The sequence below is a fragment of the Cetorhinus maximus genome, chromosome 17 (genome assembly GCF_964194155.1).
Source record: "Cetorhinus maximus chromosome 17, sCetMax3.hap1.1, whole genome shotgun sequence".
NCBI lineage: Eukaryota > Metazoa > Chordata > Chondrichthyes > Lamniformes > Cetorhinidae > Cetorhinus > Cetorhinus maximus.
In genome coordinates, this window is record NC_135895.1 from 17,606,492 (window position 1) to 17,629,941 (window position 23,450).

The 23,450-nt window shown below is 44.8% G+C and overlaps 1 protein-coding gene across 3 annotated transcripts in view; it reads right to left on the reverse strand.

The window, feature by feature from the left end:
* The window catches only part of tgfbr3 (transforming growth factor, beta receptor III), a 229,428-nt gene that overhangs the window by 65,184 nt on the left and 140,794 nt on the right, over positions 1 to 23,450 (reverse strand). For all 3 annotated transcript variants that reach the window (XM_078560778.1, XM_078560776.1, XM_078560777.1), the window contains exon 5: positions 3,102 to 3,285. In XM_078560778.1, the coding sequence (XP_078416904.1) occupies positions 3,102 to 3,285 (184 nt within the window). The remainder of the gene's footprint in view (positions 1 to 3,101; positions 3,286 to 23,450) is intronic.

Sequence of the window (23,450 nt, forward strand, 5' to 3'; positions counted from 1 at the left end):
ACTGCCTCCAATGCCAGTATATCTTTCCTTAGATAAGGGGACCAAAACTGTTCACAGTATTCTAGGTGTGGTCTAACTAGTGCCTTATATAGTTTTAGCAAGACTTCCCTGTTTTTACACTCCATTCCCTCTGAAATAAAGGCCAGCATTCTATTTGCCTTCCCTATTACCTGCTGAACTTGTATGTTAGCCTTTTGAGATTCATGCACGTGGACCCCCAAATCCCTCTGTGCTGCAGCTTTCTGCAGTCTTTCTCCATTTAAATAATATTCAGCTCCTCTATTCTTTCTGCTGAAGTGCATAAGCTCACATTTTCCCACATTATATTCCATTTGCCAAGTTTTTGCCCACTCACTTAATCTGTCTATATCCCGCTGTAGGATTCTTCTCGAGTTCCTCCCTCCCTTTCAATTTCTGACTTATAGTCATTTCTGGATTGTTACTTGTATACTCTATAGTGAAGACTGATGCAAAATACCTGTTAAATTCATCTGCCATCTCCTTATTTTTCATTATTAACTCCCCAAACTCATTTTCCAAAGGACCAATGCTCACTTTGTTAACTCTTCTTTTTAAATATCTATAGAAACTCTAACTAGCTGGCTTTAAATTTCTAGCTAGCTTTCTCTCATACTCTAATTTTTTCCTCCTTATCAATCTTTTAGTCATTCTTTGCTGGTTTTTATATTCCCACCAATCTACTGACCTGCCACCCATCTTTGTGCAATTTTATACTTTTTCTTTAAGTTTGATGCTATCTTTTTTAGTTAAGCACGTTTGGTGGGTCCTCCCCTTGAAATTTTTCTTTCTTGTTGGAATGTATCTATTCTGTGTATTCTGAAATATCCCCTTAAATGTTTGCCACTGCATCACCATTGACCTATCCCTTAACTTAAATTGCCAATTCACTTTTGCTAGCTCTGCTTTCATGCCCACATAATTGCTCTTATTTAAGTTTAAAATATTAGTCTTAGACCCACTCTTCTCTCCCTCAAACTGAATGTAAAATTCAACCATAATATGATCACTGCTACCTTCACTATGAAGTCATTAATTAATCCCATCTCATTGCACAATACCAGGTCTACTACCTGTTCCCTGGCTGGCTCCACAACATGCTGATCTAAGAAATTATCCTGAAACACTCTATGAATTCATTATCTACACTAACTTTGCCCATCTGATTATTTCAGTGTATATGTAGATTAAAATCCTCCATGATAATTGCCGTACCATTATGATCAGTTCTCACTATTTCTTCTTTGATACCCTGTCCTACCATGTGATTATTGTTAGGGGGTCTGTACACCACTCCCACAAGCAACTTCTTGTCTTTATCATTCCTCATTTCAAACCACTTCTATATCCTGGTTTCCTGAACTTAGGTCATCCTTCTCTACTGTACTAATGTTGTCTTTAATTAATGGAACCACCCCTCCACCTTTTCCTAACTTCCTATCCTTCCTAAAAGTCACAAACTCTTCAATTTTCAGGTCCCAATCTATGCAATCCTGCAGCCAGGTCTCTGTAACGGCTATTAGATCATAATTTTAAATTTCTATTTGCACTATCAGTTCATCCGTTTTGTTTTGAATGTTACATGCATTCAGATACAGAGCCTTAAGTTCTGCCGTTATTATTTTCGTAAACTATAGCCTTATCTGTTGATTTACTCTTAGACATGTATTCTCTTGTCCCTTCCTGTCAATCTTTTTATCATTTCCCATATTAATATCTTCCACTTTTCCTTTGTCTCCACTCTTTGATATACCACATCTGCCCACATTTGACCCCTTGCCCCCACTATTTAGTTTAAAACCTTCTCTACTTCCCTAGTTGTATGGTTTGCAAGAACACTGGTCCCAGCATGGTTCAGGTGTAGACCATCCCAATGGTTCAGCCCTGACTTTACCCAGTACTGGTGCTGGTGCCCCACAAACCGGGACCCACTTCTTCCACACCAATCTTTGAGTCACATATTCATCTCTCTAATTTTATGTACCCTATGCCAATTTGCACATGGCTCAGGTAATAATGGAGATTATAACCTTTGGAGATTCTGCTTTTTAATTTAATGCCTAGCTCTTCATACTCTCTATGTAGAAACTCTTTCCTAGTTCTATCTATGTCATTGGTACCTAGATGGACCATGACAATTGGATCCTCCACCTCCCACTTCAAGTTCCTCTCCAGCCCGGAGCAGTTGCCCCGAACTCTGACACTGGGCAGGCAACACAGGCGCCTGGGCTCTTGCTCTTTGCTGCAGAGAACAGTGTCAATCCGCCTCACTTTACTGCCCCCTACTACCACTACATTTGTTTTGCTCCCCCCACTTGAATGGCTTCTATACTTCAGTGCCATGGTCAGTTTGCTCATCCACTTTGCAGCCCCCATTCTCATCCAAACAAGCTGAGAGAACCTCAAATCTATCGGACAATTGCAGAGGCTGACACGCTTGCCCTCTGGGTCCCCTATTTGCCTCACATGTAGTCACACCCTCCTGCCCTTGACCCCATCCAACAAATATTCACTCCCTGCACCACTGACACAGTGGCAGCAATGTGTACCTTATAAAAGGTGCACTGCAGTAACTTGCCAAGCCTTCTTCAACAGCACCTTGCAGACACATGATCTCTACCACCAAGAAGGACAAGGGCAGCAGGCACATGGGAACACCATCTCCAAGTGCCCCTCCAAGCCACATACCATTCTGACTTGGGACTATATCACCATTCCTTTACTCTTGTTGGATCAAAATCCTGGAACTCCCTTCCTAACAGCAATGGGTGTGCCTACACCACATGGACTGCAACAATTCAAGAAGGCAGCTCACCACCACCTTTTCAATTGGGCAATTAGGGATGGGCAACAAATGCTGGCCTTGTCAGTAATGCCCACATCCCATGAAAGAATAAAAATAAATGTGCATTTGGGAGGTAATAAATATTGTTTGGAAGAAGAAAATCTAAAGGTCTGTTATTCAGTGCCCAAATGACTGTACAACTTAAGTCATATCCCTGGTTATGAGTGAACCACAGTGATTAATAAAGCTTGGACTACTAGGCACAAACATTCCTTATTATAAAGTAAGGTTGACCTACCTTCACCCACTTTGATGTATATGTTATTAGCCTTATTTAGTTCGGTGAAAGAAGTCACAGACCCATATATTTTTTGTGTCCACTGTAGCAAATGTTTGCCATCTTGGGGGAGAGAATACTCTTCCAATGATCTTGATGAAGTAAAGTTTACTGCTGGAAACTGAACAGTAGAATTCTCAGATACCTGAGGGAAGGAAAAACAAAAGACAGTTCTTAATGCTACATCTCTTCATCAAAGTGAAATGCATTTTTTTTTAGATTATTGAATGGCAAGTGATATTGTTGGGCTTCATTTACTCTTAATGCATTTTTTTCTCTTTTTGGCGTAGTTGCAGAAATGCAGGTTTACCTATTTCACAGGAATGTGAAGTTGAGGTTAAAATCAGATCAGCCATGATCTTATTGAATGGTGGAGCAGGCACAAGAGGCTGAGTGGCCTACTCCTGTTCCTATTTAATATGTTCGTATATACATATTTGAAACTAGCAATTGTTAAAACTATAAGAAAGAAAGAAAGACTTGCATTTATGCAGCAGCTTTCAAAACCTCAGGATTTCCAAAAGCGCTTTATAGCCAATGAGGTTGTAATGTAGGAAATGCAGAATTAAAAAGAAGAACTGCAAATGATGGGCAGAGTTTAATACTCGCCCCGTGGTGAGTTTGGAGGCAGGGGGGGCATTTAATTGGGCAGGAGGATGGGGATCCCAGCACCTTCCCACCCCAGCCCAATTATGTCCTTTCAGTTAATGCCAACTTAAGGGCCTGATCCTGCCACCGCTGACATTCAACCAGGGTCCCACCTTCAAATGCAATGAATGCCAGATTGAGGAACCCAGCATCGGTGGGGGAATGGGGGGGATGCTGAAAGACCTCTGATTGGCTGACAGCTCTTTGGGGGGGGGGGGGCAGAATTTCTGCCCTGGAGTCCTAAATCCCAGGCAAGTCCCGCTGCTGGCCAGTTAATACAGGGGGTTCTCACCAGCTCTCCATCAGACGGGCGAGACTCCCGTCCTGGGATTAAATTCCACCTGATGATGTTGAAACAATCATTTACTCCTTTAAGCCCAATTAAGCCGTGAAGTCCACAGATTGGGTGCTAAAAAAGGAGATCAGGTGTAGAATTGTAATATAAGTCATTGGGGATGGCAAAAAACCAATGGGAAATGCACTCTATGGCAGGATTTTACATCCCGTGGATAGGCAAGCGCCCAGCTCGATCAGGCGTAAAGTAGCGCGTGATAACTTTGGGCGAGCGTCCCGACGTCATCGCGCATTTGCGCGCTATTTCGGTCGGCAGGCAGACTCGAGGGTCAGTAGTGCGCCTGCCAATTAAGAGGCCTATTAAGGCCATTAATCAATTCATTTAAAGCTATTTTTCGCTGACTGCCCAACCTTCTGGTTGGTGGGCTGGCGAATCAGCCAGGCAACTTCGGCATTTTTTTAGAAAACCTCATTCATGGGCGGGATGAGGTTTCTGACATTAATTGAAAAAAATAAAAATGTTTGCACAAAATTTTTATTGCGTTTCTGTTCACGCGAGTGAGTGCTATATGGGGACACGTTTTTCCGATTTTCTGAATCTTTAATTTTGATTTTAAAATTCTTCAGCTCCCTGAGGCAGTTCCCTGCCTTCAGGGAGCTTTCAGTGTGCACTCCCCCGCGCATGTGCTCGCACTCCTCCCGCTCCCAGACCCTGCAGTGCTGAGCTTCTCAGCGCACCCTTCACGCTGGCTGGCTGTTAATCGCGGCCAGTCAGGGGCCGGTCACAGGCAGCAGACCGTTTCCCGGCCGCTCCCGGGCTCGCCCAACAACCCAAAAACCCTGCCTTATGGGTAGAGAGGAACCCAAAACAAAAGAGAATCCAACAGGCTAGGGAAGTTTATTACAAAAATTTAGAGGTATGGTACAAAAGGAAATACAACAGCACAATTAGAACATTTGTTGATAAATGGGAACAATGTCTAGGATTAATGGATGAGGTTTGGATTGGGGAAGAAGTTGAAAGTGGTATATACTACTGGTCAGTGCTGAGTCTACTTTTCTTCTCACTACACAAATAAAGGTGAAATTTATCCCCAGTCACTCGATGTCAGTTTACGCTTAAACTGCCTGTCACTCTCATTAACATTCGGTGGAACATAAAAATTGATCTAAACAATTGGAAATCAGTGTAAGTAACTGGGGCCCAAGGGAAGTGCAGGGTAGGGTTCATACCATATATTCCTTCTTTAAGCATGAAAGTTACGCCATCATTCATGTACATTAAACCCAACATGGTAGAAGCTTTTCAATTTTTAATGTGACTGATGACATAAAAATGAAACAAAATACACAGTGAGAACAAATCTACGCTCTCGTCCAAAGGCTAAACTCTTAAGTTTGCTACTTATATTTTTTTTGTCTCAGCTCTTTCCCCGTGCGTATAACATCCAAATAACAGAAGCCTATCTGAAAAATCCACCTGTATGCCACTCCTTATAAAACATCATGGCCTGGATTTTGGGGTAAAAATAACAGTGAGGCTATCAGTGCTCATGTCATTAAAAAATAAATCGGACATCAACTTCCAGCAACTGGCAATGAATGAATTATTCTAATGCAATCTTTTTCAACTTTGTGTCCCTCAGTAAGAACGTTTCAATCTGATCAGTTAAGAAGATACACGGTTGCTTGCCCTCTTCATTGGATTCCAGATGCTCTGTAGTGTGCCATACCAAAATGTACTTCTATTCATCACCGCCAAGTCCCAATGCAAAAGCCTACAGAAAGTCTGTTGGCAAGTGCAAATGTAATGAATGGCTGCCCACAAAATCCAGGTCCATATTTTCATTATTATTAAGCAGCCTTGGCTATTACCTCCAAATTTGAAAAGAGGAATTTATTTAGTTACAATCTTTAAAATGTGAAAATAATTCAGAAGTATAAACAATTATATGTTAGTGAATGAATGTACAACAACTCTCACTCAGTTTAAAATATAACAATGATTAAAAGTTGGCAGCAGACACTGGCCCACAGTAACTGGCTTTATTGTAGCAAGTCCAGTGCATTTTATGTGATAAACAACATGTGCCCAACAATCTGCATTTAGATATGTCTACATCTGGTCTAGACAGACTAGCTGAAATCTCTTTTTTACCTGCAAATTAACATGAGTTGTAAAAAGTAGAAAATAAGCTTACAATTGAATTTATTTCATCTATTTATCACAAGCCACCTCTCTAAGTATTGTGCAATTTGTACTTTTTCCATCTCTAGTTGCCTCAGTGTACAGTCCATTGTTTTCACGGTCCTGTATTTTTTTCCACTAGTTTCCTGAAATGTACATCCCACTACACAAATTTAATGCAGATGGATTGGAGTCCGACATTCCATTGATCAGTGCCAAAAAGTTAGAAAGTGGAGACAACCAGCTGTTTAACCTTTAGGCATTATACTTAGGAAATCTGGCTATGTTAGTGCGATTGCAATAAAACAAAATAATAAGTGCAAGGCTCAGTATAGTCCAAAGTAAAATAAATCGTAATTGTGGTAACTACAACTTGCATTTATGTAGGACTTTTAACTTAATAAAATGTCCCAAATCATTTCATAGGAGTGTTCTCAAACAAAGTTTGACACCAAGCCAGATAAAGGGATATTAGGATAGGTGACCAAAAACCTAGATGTAGGTTTTAAGGAGGGGAGGTAGAGAGATGGAGAAGTTTCGACTGGAAATTATAGGGGTAATGGCCTAAAAAGCCAAATATGATGAGGCGAAGGGAGTCTGGGAGGGATGGTGAGGTGTGGCAGGCCAGAATTGGAGGAGTGCAGAGAGCTCGGAAGGTGGTAGGGCTGGATAAGGTTACAGAGACAGGGAAAGGTAAGCAATGGAGGAACGCCAACTGCAGATTTACAAACTGAGAGGCAGAAACAGGAGTAGGCAATTCAGCCTCTCAAACCTGCTCCACCAATCAATTAGTTCCTGGCTGATCTGTATCCCAACCCCATTTAGCTCCCTTTGATACCTTTAGATCTCAGTATTGAAAGTTTCAGTTGACACAGCATCCACAGCCTTTTGAGGGTGAGAGATTTCCAGGAAAACTAGCTGACTTACTCAAACTAGCAGCATGGGGTTAAGTAGAAAACACCTCGGATAATAAATGTTAATTTCACTGCTCACGATATCATTGTGCATAGTGATCTTACAGTCCTCTGGTCTGCATCCAAGCTCAAGATAGTTGAAACCGTAATTGTAAATGATATCCAGCAAGATGGGTGGAAATTACCTACCCCTTCAGCTTTACTGCACTAGCACTTTCGCTTTGATTCATATCTTGCACTGATCTTCCTTAGTGTAAAAGTAATACCATAATGTCAACACTTTCAACTTATTGGCAACTTTATTAAGGTAATAGCTAATCTACCTTTACTCTCAACTCGAGTTTTACAGATTTCAACAAACAACATATAAGTGTCAAAAGGTACATGATACATTTCATTTATGCAATTAATGTTAGACACAGGAATGGCAATTAAGCTTGTTAATGCATTGAAGCACATGCATGAACCATGAATGGATCCATGTCAATGAAACCATGCTTCTTAAAAAGGAACAACATGTTTCAATACAAAAATAATTTCAGTAATCTGGAATGGTTTGCATTTTATGAATTAGTGCATATATTAGAGCATCAGAGTTAAGTTAAAAGACCTAGTTATAATTTTACCAGCAGGAAATGGTTATTTTCACGCAAGGTTGTGTTTTATAGCATTAGTATTGCATCTTATGTTTATCTTTAATCCAAGTGTTGAAGAAAGTAGGGCTGAACTCGATATACCATGACTAGATTGGCATCCACTCTAAACACAAATTTTGTTTTGATGGTTGGATGATTCCCTGTGGTTTGCTAATGTATAAAACTTACCATGATAGCTACAACTGCACATCAGTACCAGAGATCAAATTACATGAACCCAGCAGAAAAAACACGTTTAAAGGGAATGAGGGTTGAAGATGGGCTACAACAACTGGAGCCTTAATTCTATGACCCTTGCAGAGTGCGAGTTCCTACTGGAACAGTGGAATCATCAAATTTAATCCCATGTGTATTACAATGGAAAAGAAAGCACGTGCATATATTATTACCTAATTATTGCAGCCTTTCCAAATGTTAGACCAAGAAAGAAAACAGGTGATTATCTTCTTCCAAATTCAGAAAAACAAAACAAGAAAGCAATCCTATGCATATGGCATCATAACTGAAACCAGAAATGCATGGGCATATGTAGCAGGAAGGGATTGATAGGATGAGTCTCTTTTTTCTTGAAAAACGTGGCTGAGGAATGACCTTTCTTGAGGTCTTTAAAATTAGGGAATGTTTTGAATTATGAAAGTTTTCTCGATGGTGAAAATTCAGCCCATGGTTTTCCGCCAGCAAGGAGGAAGAAATCTCTTACCAAGAATGTGTGGTTGGAAGTAGTTGAGGGAGTGAGCAGCAAGCACCTTATTTCCAGCTCTTGATTGAATCTAGGAATCCGTTTAAATACATTACCAGGTCCAGAAAACTGAATATATTTGTTGATCCCACTACATCCTGTGATTTAAGCCCCTCCGCCTTTCACTTGGTCTTGCCAAATAAACTCCATTACATCTCTCCTCATGCTCACTGTTATGACCAGATGAGAAGTGGTGAACTGGCTCCTCTCTATTCAACTCATTGGTTGGTCACAACAAAGGTTTAAGTTTCTTTTTTTTTTAACAAGGGTATGCCTTTTACAAATCAGAATGTATCTGACTATTTAAAAGAATATATGGTTAAGCGTCCTTTGATTGTCATTGAGGTGTAGATTTTAAATGTTGTGACTGATTTAGGTGAGCTGGTTTCTTGAATACGGTCAGATGTAGAAGATGTTGCAATTATTATAAGATCACAGTTCGCTGGTGGGTTACGGTAGAGTTGGCTTCTCGAATCGGGTGACACACCTATTCCAAAAGGCAGAGAGTGAAAGCCCTCAACTTGTTTCCTCTGCTGAAGACTTTCTCAACACCACCTGTGTCACTTACAATCTCCCTCTAGTGGCTGGCAGCCTTGCCTTGAAATATTTCAGCACTGTGTATTTACAAGAGGTTTTGGGTGGGTCTCTCTGTGGCAGCCATTGTTTCAATATCTAGTACTTAGCAATTTTAATGTCTCATCCTTAGACAGTTATGAGTCTGGATGGATACTGGATTATAGGAAATGTGGCGTAGCGGTATTGTCACTGAACTAGTAAACCAGAGACCCAGGGTAACCCAGGGATGCGGGTTCAATTCATATCATGGCAGATGGTGGAATCTGAATTCAATAAAAATCTGGGATTAAAAGTCTAATGATGACCACGAAACCACTGCCATCAAAACCCATGTGCTTCACTAATGCCCTTTAGGGAAGGAAATCCACTGTCCTTACCCGGTCTGGCCTACATGCTGACTCTTAAATGCTCTCTAAAATGGCCTAGCAACCACTCAGTTGAATCAAATCGCTACAAAGTCTAAAAGGAATGAAACTGGACAGACCACCTGGCATTGACCTAGGCACCGGAAATGACAACGGCAAACTGCCGCGTCCTCCTTACTCCTATCTGGGGGCTAGTGCCGAAATTACAGGGCCTGTCTCACAGACTAGCCAAGCAACAGCCTGACATAGTCATAATCATGGAAATACACCTTGCAGATCATGTCCCAGACACCACCAAGACATATCCCTAGGTATGTCCTGTCCCACTGACAGGACAGACCAAGCAGAGGTGGCAGCACAGTAGCATAGAGTTGGGAGGAAGTTGCCCTAGGAGTCCTCAACATCGACTCTCGATCCCATGAGGTCTCATGGCATCAGGTCAAACATGGGCAAGGAAACCTCCTGTTGATTACCACATACCGCCCTCCCCCTCAGCTGATGAATCAGTGCTCCTCCATGTTGAACACCACTTGGAGGAAGCACTGAGGGTGGCAAGGGTGCAGAATGTACTCTGGATGGGGGACTTCAGTGTCCATCATCAAGAGTGGCTTGGAAGCACCACCACAGACCGAACTGGCCGAGTCTTAAAGGACATGGCTGCTACAGTGGGTCTATGGCAGGTGGTGGGGGTACCAAAAAGAGGGAAAAACATACTTGATCTCATCCTCACCAACCTGCCTGCTGCAGATGCATCTGTCCATGACAGTATCAGTAGGACTGGCCACTGCACAGTCCTTGTGGAGACGAAGCCTCATCCTCATTTTGAGGATACCCTCCATCGTGTTGAATGGCACTACCATTGTGCTAAATGGGATACATTTAGAACAGGTCTAGCAACCATGAGGCACTGTGGGCTATCAGCAGCAGCAGAATTGTGCTCAACCAATCTGTAACCTCATGGCCTGGTATATCCCCCACTCTACCTTTAACACCAAGCCAGTGGATCAAACATGGTTCAGCGAAGAGTGCAGGAGGGCATGCCAGAAGCAGCACCATGCATACCTAAAAATGAGGTGCCAATCTGGTGGAGCTACAACACAGGGCTGCTTGTGTGCCAAACAGCATAAGCAGCAAGTGATAGACAGAGCTGAGTGATTCCACAACCAACAGATCAGATCTAAGCTCTACAGTCCTGCCACATCAGGTCATGACAATTAAGCAACTCTCTGGAGGAGGAAGCTCCACAAATATTCCCATGCTCAATGATGGGGGAGCCCAGCACCTCAGTGCAAAAGACAAGGCTGAAGCATTTGCAACAATCTTCAGCCAGAAGTGCTAAGTGGATGACCCATCTCGGCCTCCTCTGGAGGTGCCCTGCATCACAGATGCCAGTCTTCAGCCAATTTGATTTACTCCATGTGACATCAAGAAACGACTGAAGGCACTGGACAGTGCAAAGGTGATGGCCCCGACAACATTCCGGCAATAGTACTGAAAGCTTGTGCTCCAGAACTTGCCGCGCCCCTAGCCAAGCTGTTCCAGTACAGCTGCGACACTGGCATATACCAGGCAATGTGGAAAATTCCGCAGGTATGTCCTGTACACAAAAAACCGGACAAATCCAACCCGGCCAATTACCGCCCCATCAATCTACTCTTAATCATCAGCAAAATAATGGAAGCGGTCATCAACAGTGCTATCAAGCGGCACTTGCTTAGCAGTAACTTGCTCACTGACACTCAGTTTGGGTTCTGCCAGATCCACTCAGCTCCTGACCTCATTACAGCCTTGGCTCAAACATTGGCAAAAAAGCTGAACTCCAGAGATGAGGTGAGAGTGTCTACCCTAGACATCAGACAGCATTTGACAAGAGTGTGGCATCAAGGAGCTCCAGCAAAACTTCAGTCGATGGGAATCAGGGAGAAAACTCTCCACTGGTTGGAGTCATACCTAGCACAATGGAAGATGGTTGTGTTTGCTGGAGGTCAATCATCTTAGTTCCAGGACATCACTGCAGGAGTTCCTCACAGTAGCGTCCTAGGCCTAACCATCTTCAGCTGCTTCATCAATGACTTTCCTTCCATCATAAGGTCAGGGGTGGGGATGTTCGCTGATGACTGCACAATGTTCAGCACCATTCGCGACTCCTCAGACGCTGAAGCAGTCCATGTCCAAATGCAGCAAGATCTGGACAATATCCAGGCTTGGGCTGACAAGTGACAAGTAACATTCAGGCCACACAATTGCCAGGCAATGACCATCTCCAACAAGAGAGAATATAACCATCGTCCCATGACATTCAATGGCATTGCCATCGCTGAACCCCCCATTATCTACACCCTCGGTTACCATTGACCAGAAACTGAACTGGACTAGCCACATAAATACTGTGGCTGCAAGAGCTGGAAATTCTACGATGGGTAACTCACCTCCTGACTCCCCAAAGCCTGTCCACCATCTTCAAGGCACAAGTCAGTAGTGTCATGTAATACTCTTCACTTGCCTGGATGAGTGCAACTCCAACAGCACTCAAGAAGCTTGACACTAACCAGGACAAAACAGCCAGCTTGATTGGCACCCCATCCACAAACATTCACTCCCTCCACCACCGATGCACAGTAGTAGCAGGGTCAGCCACCCAGTGCCAGTACAGGATGAATGATCTCATCTATTCCGCCAGGGTAAGTCATTCTTCTCATCACTCTCAACTCACACACTCACAAACCCATCATACATGCACAGGGATCTCGCACATCAAGGGACAACACCACTAACTCTCACACACACCCTCATCCCCATCAGGCTCATATCCTCTGGGGCTCACATCCTCTTCTTGTTCATGGCTCCACTCACCAAACATTCCATGCAGTACCATGTATCCTGCTCACCCTCTCTCTATCTGTTTCCATGCAGGAGAAGCCTGCTCACGTCAGCAGGGACATGTCCCAGAACGGGGGTAGAGTGGCCCACATTTGGTCCCTCATTCACTTTGAGGTACATGCAATCGCACTGACTGGTGAGGGTGTGGGCCATGCCTGCTGCGACGGTGATGTCAGTGGTGAACACCCACATGAGGATCCCGCACCACATCATCCCTCTCTCAACACAAATGTCAGTGCTCTCTCTCCTGCTTTTGACTCTGCTGCCATGCACTAATCATCTCTACTTTGGTTCACAGGGAGCTCTGCCAAGCGACACCCTCAGCCAGCCAGTTCCTCAACTCCATTCAGGTCCTCATCTCCAGCCAAGAGGGCACCTCCTCCATTGAAGAGCAGGAAATAAGCAGCCTGGAAGGCCCGTCACAGCGCTTACCCACACCCTCCACCAGTGCAGAGACACATGCTTCGGGTGGGACTTAGATCTAGAGCAGGCTCAGGTTCGCAATCTGATCACCGCACAGACACGTGTCCGCAGCAGGAGGAGGCAGGTTCAGCCGAGCTCCCAGGCACCTGAAGGACTGCTGGGGACGAGGCATCTGTGAGGTCTGAGTCAGATGATGAGCCTCTGGATTCGGCCTTCCAACTCATCGTGGAGTGTCAGCAGAAGGCGGGGGAACATCATGCAGAGCTGTTGGAAGCCCTCAACAGAGTGGCTTGAGAGTCAGAGAAGTGTGTCTGCCTGCTCTCTGATGAAGTGGTGCCCACGTGTGCGCGTATGGAGATCTCCATGAGGAGGATGGCAAATGCCATGGAGACCCTGGTCCAGCAGAACGCAGAGATGTGTGCAGACCTGCACTCCATCACGGGAGCCATGGGTGAGTTCCTGCAGTGCTAACGTGAGAGGGAAACGGGGCACCTCAACGTCCCTCCAGGTGCTCCTTCCCCTCAAGGAGTCAAGCTGGGGCCCCCGCGCACTCGAAAGGAGGCAGAGTGGCAGCTGGATACCCCTTGGTCATCCACTCAGTAATCTGAGAGGCTGTCGTCTCCCTCTGAGTCCCCTTTGCCAGTGAGCCCTTCAACCTCATCCTCTGTCACCACAGAGGGAGTAGCTGACAAACGAGTGATTCTGGAGGGAGAAGTGTATGTGGGACAGGGCCTTTTGGATGTGGGACAGGGCCTTTCGAAGCCCCGTGCAGGCCCTCTCCTAAGCAAGTGGATCCTTCCCGTATCACACCACCTCAATGCCCTGAGCATTTTGAATGCTGCCTGTTGGGGTTTGCTTTCAGTTGTCCATCTGAGCTGACCTGCATCACCACCCACCCAATGATCACACTCCCATGAAGCACCTGATCTTGCCCACCATGACTCTCATTTCACTTTCAATTTAGACAGGATGGTGGTGATTTAGTTTTCCATTCGCTCCCCCAACCTGTCCCTTCTCCCAGTCACCCATTTCCTTTCCCCCATCACTGTTGACCTCTGTGGTATCACCTTCCACCTCCCTTCCGTGACCTACCAGCCACAATCCTTTTCCTTCGGGAATGTCCAGGTGAATGTGCACATCCCCTTCCTTCCGGGAAATCCCACTCCCATCCACATTAATCTCTCCGACCTCCTCCTTCCCACCCTAAGTCCGTGTCTGCCTCGGAGTACCCACCAATCATCCTCGCCCGTCCCTTCTATCGCTACCGTCGAACCCTCACCCTCCCACTCTACTACCTCACTCTGCCCTTGGTCATTCTCAACATTCCCTCATCCCACGCCCACCCTCAGTTCGCTCCCCAGGAGGCAATCATGACATATCAGAGCCCTCCCCTACACGGTCACCTGGACATCCCCCGCTCCTGACCCCTACCTACCTTGGAGCCCCTTCAGCCTTTGGAATGCCTTCCCGCACTGAACTCCCCCTACCCAACACCCCAGACTCCCCCCCTCCCTCTTTGTCCTTCCCTGACTCCTTCAGGCACCCTTACTCCTTCTGCTACCCTTAGCCCTTCCCCCCTCCCGACTCTTGCCTCCAGCTTTACTCCTTTCACTAGACTTACTGCATCCCCCTTTCGGACTCCTTCCTTCGCCCTTACTTCTTCCTCCCCCTGGTCTCCCTCCTCTCGCACTCCTTCTCCCCTCTGAACTCCTTCCCTTACACCTTCCATCCCCCTTACATATACCTCCCCAGTTGCCGTCTTCTTCTCCATTACCCCCCTCCTCCCCATCCCCGTCCCATCCTCCCCTGTGACACCTTCGTTCCCCCCCATCAACCTTGCCACCCCCCCCACCCCCCATGACACCTTCATTCCCCCCACTCCCAACCTCACCTCACCCCTGCCACCCCCCGACACCTCTTCCTCTCCATCAATTCTAGGCCTTCCAGAACATCTTCCTCTCCCAAACACAGCTGGACATAGAAAACATAGAAAATAGGAGGAGGTGTCCTTCAAGCCCACTCCGCCAATCAATATGATCATGGCTGATCCTCTATCTCAACGCCGTACTCCCGTGCCCTCCCCATACCCCTTCCTCTCCACCCCTTGGCCATCATCCGTTCTGAGCAAACTCTCAACGGTGACTTTCCAACTTCCATGAGTTGTTTTGCAGCAGAACCATGTCCATGAGAATCCACCCAACATGCCATGGACCTTCCTCCAGTGTGCGATTGCAGTCGGTCTCCAGCATCTTCTGCTCCACGGATGTCCGTGATCTGAACAAGGCCCTGGCGCTAAGTCCCGACTTCTGCGCACCACACTTGTCAAGACATGATCTGCACCAGTGTGCAATCACGCTGACGTGGGCGGATGACCCAATGCTTGGGGAGGGGGGAATGATTCCGGCGGGTTGGCTTATAATGATATGCAGATGAATTACAATGAGGTGAAACGGATTTCTGGCCTTCTCGCCATATTGTTTGCACACGCCGTTGAGCACGCCTGACGCCAGCAGGCATGAAAAATTCCGCCCACCATTCTGACTCAGAAGTATATCGTTTTTCCTTCACTGTTGCTGGGTCAAAATACTGGAACTCCCTCCCTAACAGCACTGTGGCTGTACCTACAGCAGTTCAAGAAGGCAGCTCACCACCACCTTCTCAAGGGCAACTAGGGATGGGTAATAAATCTGGCCTAGCCAGCCACACCCACATCCCATGAATGAATTTAAAAAAACCGTGATCTTGACTTACTCAGGTCTCTGTTTTATCACCCCATGTAGAAGAAGTACACAAAATACAAGAAAGAGGGTAGAGGATTGGAGGTGGATCTCCACAAGGAGTCTAGCCAACAGATGGCAAGGAGGTGACCTGGAGATAAGTAGCACATCTGCACTGCTGTCAGTCAGAGATGGAGAGACAGGGAATTTGCAGATAGCTGGTGACAGAATTGCAAATATCTCTGACACAAATTTATTTCATCATTGATCGAACTATGAAAAGATCGATTATGCTGATTGTAAAGATTGTGACTTTGCCGCAACTAAATCATATCCCTTTCTTTCGTTTTCCAGGGGCTTCACACGCATAGCATGAGGACAATCGTTTCTGAGGGTGTACCATCACAGGACGTACAAACATGCACAATGCAAATACTCACACTTTGGTGGGTTCAATTAGATAGTACGATGGTGGTTCGCAACTCTCAAACATGAGCAGACAGTGACAGCAGTGGCAGATGTGGCCATTAAATGGCTGCCTCCATGGGGCTTCAAAAGCATGACTCTAAAATGAGTACATCCAGGCTATGACCATGGCCATGCAGGCCATGTATGCTTCCTTAAGCAGGATGACAGATAATATATCCATGGCCTTATAATGCATCACTGATTGCCATCATACTGGGGTAGCAGAGTGCTAGAGGGATGTGGTGTTGGACCAGGACAGGGAGGATGGTACAAGGGGATGTAGAAATAGGAACTTCAGCCATAACACTCTCCACCTCACACATTTACCTCCCTCACCCAGTACCTGACCTGTTGCCTCATCTCCTGAAGACTGGGTCTGCCTTTGCACACTTGCAGGTGGGACAGTCCCAAGCCAGGTCTTCAGAGGTTCCAAAACCCAGCAGCGTAGGTCAAAAGCATCACAGCAGTCACAGGTCTGATCAGCCTGTCTCTGCCATTACTGAAACCAGACAGAATGCATCACATGGAAACAGCAGTAAGCGCAGGTTAAAGAAACTTTAATTCACCGTGGGTGTGCACATCGTGTTTGACATGATTTTATGTTGTTAAGTTTCCTGTTTGGCACAAAAATATTATTGACCAGCACCACTTCCATGTCTTTCCCATTTTACATATTTCTAGTATGTATACATATATGCATACATATTTCTAATATTTTACAGTAGGTGAATCTTCACAATATTCGGGCATGTTTGGCAGCAATGTAAGTGGTTGGTCTGGTAACAGGTGTCCCACCTTTGTCTTCCTCCTTGTCGTCTATATTCCCCTCATTCCAAGGTGAGTGCTGAGTCTCTTCATTCTCCTCCACCTGCAATCCTCTCTGCTGCACGGTTTGGCCAGATTACAGCCAGGATTGAAAGAAATCAATTATTTTAACTCACCACCTGCCCTCACCCACCTGTTCTTGAGTGTTAAAATTCCCCCCAAGTCTCCAATAACAGCAGCAATTTAGTTAAAATTAAAAAGGGAAAATACAGATATAGCATTCTAAAGGGTATCATTTGATGTTAACGACATTATCTCATTAGGCTACAGAGTGCTGCAAATCATTAAGATTGCAATTCGATACACACTTCAGTAACCAGTGTTCATGTTTGAATTCAGGTTAGGAAGAGATTAAAACGATCTATCTCCTACCACAAGCAGTTATTGCACAAATTTTGTTGAAAGCAATTCATTCTCCACACTCCCAAAGACTTAACTTGGCTCAGATACCATAATATCTACACGTATACACAAAGTGCTTAACAAAGATACCAATCCTGTGATTAAGATGAATCACTCACACCACATAATTTCCTTCAGCAAGGCTGCTATGATAATCTGTACCACATTTGCTGTCAATACTGCTCTGCAATTATTTAGCAAGAGTTGTAACTCAATAGAAGAGAAACAAGTTGCATTTACATACTCGGGACATCACAAAGAACTTTGCAACCAATGAGTTACTTTTGAATGCAGTCACTGTTGTTATACATCGCAATGCCCCACAAATAGCAATGAGGTAAATCATTTATTTTTAGAGGTGTTGGTTGAGGGTAAGTATTGGCCATGGCACTTGGGTATACAAGCAACATGTTAACCCTCTCTTTTCTCTTTATCAGTCTGTTTTTGGTCACTTATTAGGGTTTCAAATAAATAATACAAAATCTACCTAAAAAGCCGGCGCTAAATGTTAAGCTGATTAAAATGATCAAAAACTCTAAGTTATTATACAAACAGTTTAAAAATACTGAATGATTTACTATTAAATCATTATTAGAAACAAGATAAGTTAACAAATGCCACAGGTATTCCATTTATCCCTCTTGTATGATGTTACCAATAACATATGGGAGGCATTAACAGAAATCAGACTAAACATATTGGGTGGAATTCTCCACTCCAGAGGCGAAGTGCAGGGGGCGGGCAGGATTAGCGGTGAGTTTCCCGCGAATAAGCGGGCTGGGTTCTCACACCCGATCTTCTGCTTGAAACCTTATTGGCTTTGTACAGGCGAGCTGCTTACTGTATCACGCGGCAGGGAAGGCACTAATTCATCCGCCCACTGTCACCTCAGAGTTACAAAGTTCCTTGTGCCATATTTAAACGCCACCCGAACATACACATTACTCTGCAGCCCAGCGGTGTGGTCAGAATTTCTGGAGATGGCTCCAAGGAACAAGAAGAGCACACCAAGGTGTAGCCACAGCTCCCTGGTGGCTTTAATTAGAGGTGTCCACCAGTACTGGGGGGCCGGGGGGGGAGTGGGGGGTGTTCTTTTTCTTTTTCACAGGGATGGATCCAGCAGCTCCACCACACCTTTCCAGCTTGGGAGGTGGTTGCGAAGGAGGTCAGCTCCATGGGCAGCCGCCAGAGGAATGCCATCCAGTGCAGGAAGAGGATTAATGAACTCAGCTGCACTGCCAGGGTAAGTCAACCTTCAGTTCGTTCCAAACTCACACTCTCTTAGTGGCATTATGCACTCAAAACATCACACCACTCATGGGTCTCACACAATATTAGCAGGGGAGATATCAGCATTGAAAACCTAATCACCAGCATCTCATCTATCGTGCACAAACAACATCTACAGCCCGAACTGTCGGCGGTGGGAGGGAGTGCTCAGACACACAGTAGGCATGCATGCTTCCTAACCTCTGCTCCCTTCCTTCTCATCAGATCCCATCCATTAGTCTTCATGCAGGCCAAGCTTGCGCACAACAAGAGGGAGGGATCCCAGATTGGAGGAGGCACAGGCAACATACAGCAGCTCTCCAAATTTGAGGTGGATGCTACCGAGTTGGCAGGGAAGGACAGAGATCGCTCCTGTGGTGAAGGCGAGATCGGCCTCCCCCAGCAAGCCAGCCAGCACGGATGAGCCCTCCATGAGTTGATCACATCCTGACATTCAGAGTGAGTGACCTGCATGTTGTATTGAGCCTGTTCATGAACTAAATCTATCTTCTCTTCCTTACCGGTAGCAGCAGGTCCAGACAGACCTGCACAGGCAACATAAGCTTCAGCCCCCTGGCCACCTCAGGGGAGGATGCTGAGGAGCCATTTGAAGAAGACCCATCACAGCATTCACCTGAAATCTCCAGCAGTGTAGAGACGAACACCCCGGCAGGTCATAGTCCGAGATTAGGCTTGGGGTCACATTCTGGGGAACATCTTACTGACATGTCCCCACAGCGGTTGGAGGCAGTGACAGCCCAGGTCTATGGTATTCGAAGGTCTGCTGGAGAAAAGCCGCCCACTGAGTCTGAGTCAGATGATGAGCCTCTGGAAACAGCCATCGCAAACATGTTGGCGATGCAAAGACGGGCGGCAGAACATCAGGCAGAGTTGCAAAAGGCAGTCAACAGACTGGAACAAAGGATGGAGGATTCTGTCGGCGTTCAGTTGTGGCTCCGACATGCGAGTGCCTTGAGGTCTCAATGGAAAGGACGGCAGCCGTCTTGGAGGCCTTGGTCCAGCAGGTTCTGCCAGGTTTGCGCTCGGACCTTCACTCCATCACTATAGGCATTGGTGAACCCATCAGTGGCTAGGTGAGAGGAGGGTGGGGCACCTACACCCTCTGTCAGGTGCCCCTTCTCCTCAAGGAGTCAGACAGGGGCCGTCAGGGAGGAGGACCAGCAGCTGATCATCCCTGGGGCATCCACACAAGTGACTCAGCGAGTGTTCAGCCGATCCCAATCCCCGCTGACTGTGACCCCATCATCTCCAGCTGCACAGGCCGAGGAGGGTGAGCCTACCTCACACCAGGAGACACAAAGTAGGCCGGGGTCTTCCAGGTCTCAGCCCTCCAGAGGATGCCCGCCAAAGTCATCAAAAGCAACAGGGCATAGCAATGAGCAGGGTGCCTCCACCTCCGCTGTGGATGTTGGAGATCCATCAAGATGTAGCGGTAGGGTTAGAAAGATTAAGAAGACTTGATATCACTTTTGGATCATGGGTGTTCACTCACGGTCTATATTATGCACCTTCACCTAAAGCTGATCTGAACAATTTGGCAAATTTATAGTTATTCAATGTCAATGACAATTTAGTTTTACCAGCTAATCATAAATGCTTCTGCTGGCATTTAGAAGCCCTTTTCTATGGGACCTGTTAACTCCATCAATACCCTGGAATAAAAATATATTAATAAAACAATATAAAATCCAGTAATAATGCTAGACATTTAAAATAGAGCAAACTTGCAGGAAAAAGCACAATGTCAGGTTACCAAATCTATCCCAAACTTTCAACTTTGTGCCATTGGTTAAGGAGTACGTGTACATTTTCATGCCCAGCATGCTGATAGGTTTTGAAAACAAAATCAGCGATGCTTTAGGATTTCACAGATTGTCTATGGTTTTGATTAAAAGCTTTTTCTTCTCCATGTAAATCGATATAATTGTTTAACTTGTCATGCATTAGTTTTAATGATCTGGTGGCTACTTTAATTATTTCAAATGTATATTTATTCAAAGTTGCATTATTTCTGAAAGAATTTATGAGACAATAAATATGATATATCATTAACAGGTCAGTCATCTAAAAATAAAATACAAAAATCCAAGTTGTAAGGTCAAATTCCATAATTCAGGGCAACATCAAGTCAAAAAGAAAATATAAGGAAAGCAGAAAATAGCAATTAAGCAAAGTCAGATTAATTGCGAAACATGACTGTATTTAAGCTTTGGTGCCATTCAGTACAGTAATTATTTGTTTTTAAGGAAATAACAAGACCTTCATTTAATTAAACATCTGGAGATGTTTAATTAGTTTACTTTTCTTTGACACTGTAAACTTGAGTCATAAATTCAGTAGAAGTCTGTATATTTTACCATAAATTGGGGAACCAACTGTCACAGAAGATGAAAAATTCACTCATTTAACTCACTAGCGCTGCCAATAGCTGCACTTAAAAATGTAGGCTTTATACATCAATGCGGGAAAACAAAACAATTTTAATCAGAGCATGCTAAGTAATTTTGAGTTACCACTCCACGTTTTTCCACAATGACACGCTATGGAAACTTGATGTGCTAGTTTCTTTATACGTATGAAAATTTTAACATAATTTTAACACAACTATCTGTCACTAATAGCATTGGAGTCTTTAGAGTGGCACCCACTGGTTCAAAGATAAGCAAGAGAAGGTAAAATAAAAGTCTATAGAAAGTTTTTGCTTCAAGCACTCCTCCAAAGAGTAGAAGGGAAAATCAGGTGAAGGATTTTTTTTTATTATAAAACATGGCAATTTGCTTACTGACATAAAGATGTGCAACTTGAATCTCCTTTTCTACTAAGTGGCTTGACTGATGTCACTGCCAGGGTGCCTCCCTGGACATCTTGGAGTGATTGTATCAGAAATAATGGGAATATGAATTAAACCAATCCAAGAGTCATTCCCACTCCCAGAAACCATATTAATAACTGGGAAACATTCAAATGCAGGTCATAACATGGTTTACTGGGTTTAAAACAGCTGCTAGGGTTAGTAGAATGATGTACTCCAATTCTTACTGAAACTACCTCTGGTTGCTTCCTATCAGTGACAATTAAGATTTTTGCTTAAAAGTGCACAAAACAAAATGGTGTTGCTATTTTCCAAGGCTGTGGTCAATATGGCTTCGAGGACCAGGAAGAATGGAAAAGAGAAGGCTTTTTCACCTATTCCCCCTGTAGGTCAAGATGTCAATGGAGTATGAAGTACTCAAAGTACTCTCAAAAGACTTTCCAAAGGAGCTTTCCAATGCTTGTTCTTAGAACATGAAATGAATTTCTGGCTAGCACAAATAATGGGTTTAAAAATGGTTGAACGCCATGATGGGAGGCAGGGGTGGGCTGAGGGGAACTGTTGGGTCTTTGTAGGATATAGGATCTTTCATCTAGGTCTATCTTATGATCTTTGAATATTGTGGCATTTCCAATTTTTTGAGTGATGTTCACAACAGATAAACTTAGCTTTAGGTATTTTATATCAAATATGACCTATGGTTCAATCAAATATGATCTTTTTTATGAGATTCTGCATTTTGTGCACAATAGTTTGCAGCTACAGGGGACTAAATTTTATAGCCCCAAAAAACGGGCACCAGGATTGTAATGCACAATTAACCTGCATCCATTAATTGCATGCAGATAGCACATGAAATTTGTGCTGTCTGAACATTGGAATGATTCCTCTGTGCAACCAGTGCTAGGTACAGCAACAGGGAGCCCAAGATCACAACTTGCCAGCACTAATTAAAGCTATCCTCTCTCGGTCATGGATGCAGTGCCACAAGAAGTTCAATGGCCTCCTGAGTAGTCAAGATTAGTGAATGCATCTTCAAATGTAATATCCGACCAACTGCATCACTAGTCTCAAAATACAGCACAAATGACCATACCCTTATCTAACCTACCAATAATCTCTATCAGTCAGGAGATTTGCATCACCTCACCCCCACAATTAGCATTGCTGCAAGCCTCACATCCACATCTTGCAGCTCAACCATGACAGCCGCAGAGATTGCACTGCACACACTGACACACTTTGCACTCCCTTGGAGGACACAGTGGCGCACAACTAAGGCAGTAGGAGCTAACTGGAAGGAGACAGCCACACTTGCATATCCTAACCCCATGAGGGAGAGGATGCTGGCCATTATTAGGATGCCCATTGCTGAGACTGTGGCCAGTGGCGCGGCTAAAATCATCAAAGATGACGGTATCCTTGTAACTAATTGTCCTTCATCCTACACTCTCTTCAAATTTGCAACCTGTAGACAGTGTAAATATGTACCTCTTACTTTCTCCATCTCCCCACACCACAACCTTAACTCTCTTTTCTTTTCAATACCCAAAAGGTACAACATGGCTAGGCAGTGGAGGAACATCAAGAAAAATGATGAAGAGAACAAAACACTGTCACATGATTTCATACACGCAGCTGCTGGCTCAATAGTGACTTTGCGTGAATCTTAGAGGATAGATTAAAGGTGGGATCTGCATGTGATGAGACACTGGGCATGAGTAGTCTGTAGCCAGGGCAGGAAACAAGGACAGTGCAGGTGCCAGCTTGGAGGAGGGTGTGGTCTAGGTCGCCTTCTCCCTTCCTCTTGCTCATGTTCTTGCTCCTCAGCTGCTTGTTGTATAGCTGGCGGCAAAGGGTGTCCCCTCCAAATGGCGAGGTTGTGCAACTACCACCAAACTTGCCAACCAGCAACTAGTCTGTGTTTAGCTGATGATCTCTTTAAACAGCCCTGCTTGGGGACAGTGGGTGGGGTGGGGAGGGCTGGTGGTGTCCTGCTGTTGAATGAGCGTTCAGCTGTGCCAGGTCAATGCAGGTCATTAGTTGAAGTGTTGAGCTCCAAAATTGCACCCCTGGCATCAAATTAGCATTGGCACACCAACTGACATAATTG